This window comes from Galeopterus variegatus, unplaced genomic scaffold, assembly GCF_000696425.1.
Source record: "Galeopterus variegatus unplaced genomic scaffold, G_variegatus-3.0.2 Scaffold9976, whole genome shotgun sequence".
Classification (NCBI taxonomy): domain Eukaryota; kingdom Metazoa; phylum Chordata; class Mammalia; order Dermoptera; family Cynocephalidae; genus Galeopterus; species Galeopterus variegatus.
This window is the reverse complement of record NW_007736087.1, coordinates 55,287-61,989: the sequence shown is the minus strand read 5'-3', so window position 1 is coordinate 61,989 and position 6,703 is coordinate 55,287. Positions and strand designations below refer to the sequence as shown.

The window sequence follows — 6,703 nt, the reverse complement described above, 5'->3', positions numbered from 1 at the left end:
TATGAGATTACATCAAACTAAAATGCTTCTGCTCAGCAAGGAAACAATCAACAGAGCAAAGAGACATACTGTAGAATGGGAGAAAATGTTTGAAAACTGTTCAGCCACCAAGGGATTAATATCCCGAATATACAAGGAACTGAAATAACTCAACAACAATAAAGCATATAATCTAATTTTAAAATGGGCAAATGATCTGAATAGACCCCTCTCAAAAGAAGGCATACAAATGCTCAGCAAGTGCATGAAAAATGTGCAACATCACTGATCATCAGGGAAATGCAAATCAAAATCACAGTGAAATATCATCTCGCCCAGTTAGAAACATTACCAAAAAGAAAAAAAAAATTGCAAATGCTGGCAAAGAAAAGAGGACACTTATACACTATTGGCTGGAACATAAATTAGAATAGCTATTATGGAAAACAATAACAAGATTTTTCAAAAAACTACAAGTAAAACTACCATATAATCCATCAATTCCACTAATAGGTATGTATGTAAAGGAAAGAAAATCAGAATGTCAAAGGAGTATCTGCACCACATGTTTATTGTAGCACTATTCACAATAGCCAAAATATGGAATCAACCTAAGTGTCCATCAACTGATGATTGTAGAAAAAAAAGTGGTATGTAAACACAATATAATACTATGCAGCTATAAGAATGATGAAATCTTGACATTTGCAGCAACATGGATGAGCCTAGAGGACATTATGTTAAGCTAAATATGCTAGGCACAGAAAGATAAATACTACATGTTTGCACTCATATATAGAATTTTTTTTTAAAAAAAGCTTATCTCATATAAGTAGAATAATGGTTACTAGAGGCTAGGAAGGGTAGGGAGAAGGGGAAGTTAGAAAGAAGTTGGTCTACAGATACAGCTAGAAAGGAGGAATATGATTTAAAGTTCTATAGCATCATAGGGTGACTATAGTTAGCAGTTTATTGTGTAATTTTACATTCCTAAAAGAGAGAAAGTTGAATGTCCCCAAAGAAATGACAAATGTTTAAGGTGATGGATATGCTAATTACCTTGACTGGGTGATTGCCCATTGTATCCAAATACCACATTGTGCCCCATATATATGTACAGCTATTTTATGTCAATTAAAAAATAAAGTAAAATATTTTTAAAAAGAAGTCATTTATTTTACCAAAAGAATACCTCGAAGCTAATAAAGAGTGAATCTGCAAACTAGGAAAGGATAGTTGCAATACATATTACTAGCAGAAGATTAGTATCCAGAATACATACAGAACTGCTATGAATCAATTTTACAAAAGTGAAAACAATCAAAAGAAAACTGAACTGAAAAAAAATAACATAAATTTTCCAAAGGAAGAAAACCAAAGTGTTCTTAATCATATTAGAAGATGCTTAACTTTATTAGCAGTGAGGAATTATAATTTTAAAAAACGCAGTGGATATCATTTCACATCATCAGGTTGGCAAATATTAAGAAGGTTGTTGACATAAAGTGTTGCTGAGAGTGAGGTGTGCCACTAACTCTCATTCACTGAGGGTGTGAATGTGTTTGCTACAATCATTTTATTGCAGAAGGCTGATTGGCATTCCACTCCTAATGCAGCTTCTAGAGAACCTCTTGAACCTGTGCCTCAGAGACGTGAATAAAAATGAGTAGAAATCACCCACATGTCTGACAAAAATAGAGTAAATAAATACATAAAATAGGGTGTAAAATTATAGTTACATAGACCACAATTGAAGAATCTCAAAAGTGAATTTTGGGAGAACAAAGGGAATCATGTCTGAGTCCATATAAACAAATTGCAAAACCAGAAAAAAAACTAAGTAATATATTGTTGAGGGATGCATACATAGGTGGCAAACTCACAAAGAAAAGAAAGATATTTCCTTAAAAAGAATCAGTTGCTGTATTAGTCCATTTTTGTGTTGCTATAACCAAATGCCTGAGATGGTGTAATTTATAAAGAAAAGAGGTTTATTTGGCTCACGATTCTGGGACAGCTGCATCTGGTGTGAGCCTCAGGCTGCTTCTACTTATGGGGGGGAAAGGCAGGGCAGCTCGTGGGTGCAAGAAGATCACATGGAGAGAGGAAGCAAGAGAGAGAGAGAGAGGGGAGGTGCCAAGGTCCTTTTAAACAACCAGCTCTTGTGGGAACTAAAAGAGCGAGAAATGACTCACTACCCCCACCATGGTATTAACCTATTCACGCGGTATCCACCTCCATGGTTAACCTATTCATGAGGTATCCACCCCAATGACGCAAACAGCTCCCAACACTGCCACATTGAGGGTCAGATTTCCACAAGAACTTTGGGGAGACAAAAATACCCAAACCCCATCAGTTGCTGATAACCTGTGAAAGAATGGGGCCAAGAAAAGTACTACACAGAGGGAATGCCTTCATTAAACTATATTTCCTGCACTGGCTGCAAGGCACACAAGTGTTTATTTATATTCTTTAAATTTTATAATATTATAAAAATTCATGAAATATTTTTAAAAATACTTTAAAATAAAAAGCAGTGTTTAAAATCCAGTTGTAATAAATTAAAAGTACATTATTAAGTTTATTCTAAATACCATAATATAAATAAAATGCAAAAAAATATGTATTCCTGATCAATAAAAAATGCACCTAATTTAATTTATCTTGAATTAATTATAATAAATACATAATTTATTAATACAATTTCTAAAATGCTGAATGAAGTCATGATTTCTTCACCACATATATATTAAAATACAAATTTTGAATTTTATTATATATTAAGATGTACAAATGAAAAAATCCAGTATTCAAAACCTATTGTTTAGAATTGTAGCACATCATAGTTAAAAAAAAAAAATTAGTAATATTAAAAAGTGAACAATTCAGGATTCTATTTGTAATCATTCCCCAATTTTTTTTTATAGCCAGTTACATGTTCTATATCCTCAGAAAAAGAAATATATGTTAAATATAATTTTCTCTCTATTTTAACATCAATTTGAAATACCAGAATGAGTTGAATAGAAGTTCTTAAGCTCAATATGAGCCAAAAATGTATTAATAATGCCACAGTACTTATTCTCTTCATTAAGTATAATCTCAATATCATTTTTCCTCATACTTCCTTTTTTTTAACCATTACTCCAATATGAGTAGAAATTGTATATAAATGGTTAGCAAGAAACACAATTAAAAGCTGCAAAGTTTAGCATATTATTGCACATTAGCAGCCAATCAGTGACTAAAACATGAGCATATCATTCTATAGTCTCAAATGCACTTGTTGAAACTACAAGTTTTATTTAGAGGAAAATGTACTAAAGTAATTTCCTTGACTTTTTTTGCTTTTCAAAATTATGTGGAAAGGAATGCACCATTGCTAGTCTTTACTAATCATGAAGTGTTTAAAGAATGCACCATTGCTAGTTTTTACTAATCATGAAGTGTTGGGATGATTTTTGGAATCCCTGGGTGTTTTTAAACCCCTGATTTGATAATGCTGCCCTGCACAATTCAGAATATCCTCTGCAGCACACGGAATCCACTTCCACACTTCCAAAGACAGGAAGGACACCCTTTCAAAGTGGACTATTCCATTGCTACTAATCCTCCTGCATTACGGCCTACCACCTTAAATTTTCTAGCAAATGTTCCTTGTTTTACTCTTTGCCATCTGCCAAATAAATCTAACCCCTTTTAAATTTAGCATCCCTTTACAAATTTGGGATCATTGATTATATCTGCCTTCTCTTTATCTAAATAGTTTAATTTCCAGCAACCATTCCTCATATACACATTCTTATGAATTCCTGACATTTCACTATTCTAGTTTGTCAATGCCGTCTGTGAAGTGCAATCTCAGACTTAAAGGCAATGCCCCAGGTGTAATGACACTTAGACTGTGCCCGAGACTTAGGAGGGCTCAATAAATGTCTGTGGAATGAGTGAATAACCTCTCAGCCATCAGAGGGCCTGGCCTCACCACTGAATAAGCCATAGGACTCCTATGCACATGCGCGTCACACATTATTTCATTTATCACAGAGCAGTCAGGCTAAAGGAAGCTGGCAGAGATTCACTGTGAATAGGAGCCCTCCAAGCTGAGATAAAATAATTACATCTTGTGATGAAGTTTGGTAATTTTGTTAAAAAGATGTTCCAAGTTGCCTGCTCCAACATTTGTTGTGATTTCCAAATGGCATTAGCAAGTTAACGACCCAAATGAATCTTCTGTAAGGAACAGCTCTCAACGGTGCACTTGTTGGGGGCACTGCAGAGTTCTTAGAAAGTGCTCACTGTGTTCCTCAACAACCGCCCCTTCACCACCTATCCCTGATGCATAATTTAACTTGTGGCCTGATGGAATCCAGCCCACATCAAGGTCTACTCTTAACCCATTATCGGCTTAGCCTTAAAAGACTGTCATCAGATAAAGAAGAGCAAGTGACAAAGATAGCAGAAGTGTAGAGTACTAAGAAAGGCAAGGAAAGACATCGAAAGTAAAGGAAAAGAAATTAGAAAAAACAGGAGGACAAGTGTGGGGTGCATTTACAGTTTACAGTGAATTTTTATAAAAACCATCCAGTTAAGCCTTAAAATAATCCTATAAAACAGGTATTAATATTTTCTTTTTTAATTTTAATTTTTTAAAAGTTTATTTATTTACTTATTTTTAATTGGTTATGCATATTCATGAGATACCAAGCTGATTGTCACCCCTTGTGCCCATGATGTGAGGGCCAGATTCATACTGGCAGCATATCCATTACCACAAATTGCATTTGTACCCTGTGTCCCCCACCCAATTATCCCCAACCTCCCTCTCTCTCCCCATTTTCCCCCACATTCTACTGTGTAGCCCAAGGAATGTTCTCTCCCTCTGCAAGTCTAACTCACTAATGTGGTCTTTCTTTCCTTCCTTCTTTCTCTCTTAGCTCCCACATATGAGTGAGCACATGTGGTATTTACCCCTCTGTGCTTTGCTTATTTCACTCAGCGTAAGTTTCTCCAGGCTCACCCATGTTGTTGAAAATGGGAGTATTACATTCTTTTTTACGGCAAATAGAATTCCATGGTGTATATATACCACAGTTTCCTTATCCAATCATCCACCGAATGACATTTAAGTTGATTCCATGTCTTAGCTATTGTAAAAAGAGCTGCAATGAACATGGGAGTGCAGGTATCCCTTCAACATGATGATTTCTGTTCCTTTGCGTGTATGTCCAGAAGTGGGATTGCTGGATCGTATGGAAGACATATCTGTAGTTGTTTGAGAAACCTCCATACTGTTTTCCACAGTGGTTGTACTAATTTACAGTCCCACCAACAGTGTAGGAGCGTTCCTTTTTTTCCACATCCTCACCAGCATTTGTTATTTTCTGTCTTTTTGCTTATAGCCAATCTAACTGGGGTGAGATGATATCTCAATGTGGTTTTAATTTGCATTTCCCTGACAATTAGTTATGTTGAGCATTTTTTCATATAGCTGTTAGTCATTTGTATGTCTTCCTTTGAAAAATGTCTATTCAGTTCCTTTGCCCATTTTTAATTCGGCTATTTGTTTTTTTACTGTGTAATGGCTTGAGTTCCTTGTATATCCTGAATATTAATCCCTTGTCAGATGTATAGTTAGCAAAAATTTCTCCTACTCTGTAAGTTGTTGTTTCACTCTGTTGATTGTTTCCTTCTTGTGCAGAAGTTTTGTAAAGCAGTAAGTGGCAGATGGCAACAAACTAGTCATAGGTTGTTACTGCGTAGACCAGGCCCCTCATGCAGCCCAGGAAGTGGTAAATAAAAAAGACCTGGGACATGCAACCACCCAGTAAGATGATTCAGTTCCTCACCAGCAAGCTGGCCAGCATCTTTGGAGTGCTCATATAAAAGAAACCGATGTCCAGCATGGAGAGATTAAAAAGAAAGAAACGCATAGGCATGTGGAGGTGGGACAGACATCACAGCTAAAAGAATGAGCAGAGTTCAGAGACAGAAGATCAAGAACCCAACAAAGAGCACCCTGTCCTGCCCCTGTGTGTGTGGGATGCCTACCAGGATTAACTCTGTAACCAGCCTGTTGTTCTTTACCAGCATAGAAGTTACATGTTATCATGGAAAGGGGGAAAATGACCATACATTCATAACCCAAGCCAGCAAATTCCACTGCTTGCTCCTAGTATATTCAGAAGGATAAAATCCATCATTGATCCTATTAATGAAAGGATAATGTTTACTGTGATTCAGACAGCAGGACCAGCAAATATCCTTAGAAGAAAATGCGGTCTATGGGAGTGAGGACTGAATGGGGGTAACTTCACTGGTAAATGATCAGATTCTATTTACTGTCATCAGATAAAGAAGAGCAAGTGACAAAGATAGCAGGAGTGTAGAGTACTAAGAAAGGCAAGGAAAGACATCGAAAGTAAAGGAAAAGAAATTAGACAAAACAGGAGGACAAGTGTGGGGTGCATTTACAGTTTACAGTGAATTTTTATAAAAACCATCCAGTTAAGCCTTAAAATAATCCTATAAAACAAGAATTAATATTTTCTCTTTTTAATTTTAATTTTGTAAAAGTTTATTTATTTACTTATTTTTAATTGGTTATGCATATTCATGAGATACCAAGCTGATTGTCACCCCTGTGCCCATGATTTGAGGGCCAGATTCATACTGGCAGCATATCCATTACCACAAATTGCATTTGTACCCTGTGTCCCCC

At 35.8% G+C, this 6,703-nt stretch overlaps 1 protein-coding gene across 1 annotated transcript in view; it reads right to left on the bottom strand.

Annotated features, from left to right (window-relative positions):
- Nucleotides 1-6,075, bottom strand: part of LOC103609711 (putative olfactory receptor 10D3) — a 15,591-nt gene extending 9,516 nt beyond the window's left edge. Inside the window, exon 1 of the mRNA XM_008594005.1 lies at nucleotides 5,990-6,075. Coding sequence (XP_008592227.1) covers nucleotides 5,990-6,075 — 86 coding nt within the window. The remainder of the gene's footprint in view (nucleotides 1-5,989) is intronic.
- Between the last annotated feature and the right edge of the window lie 628 nt (nucleotides 6,076-6,703).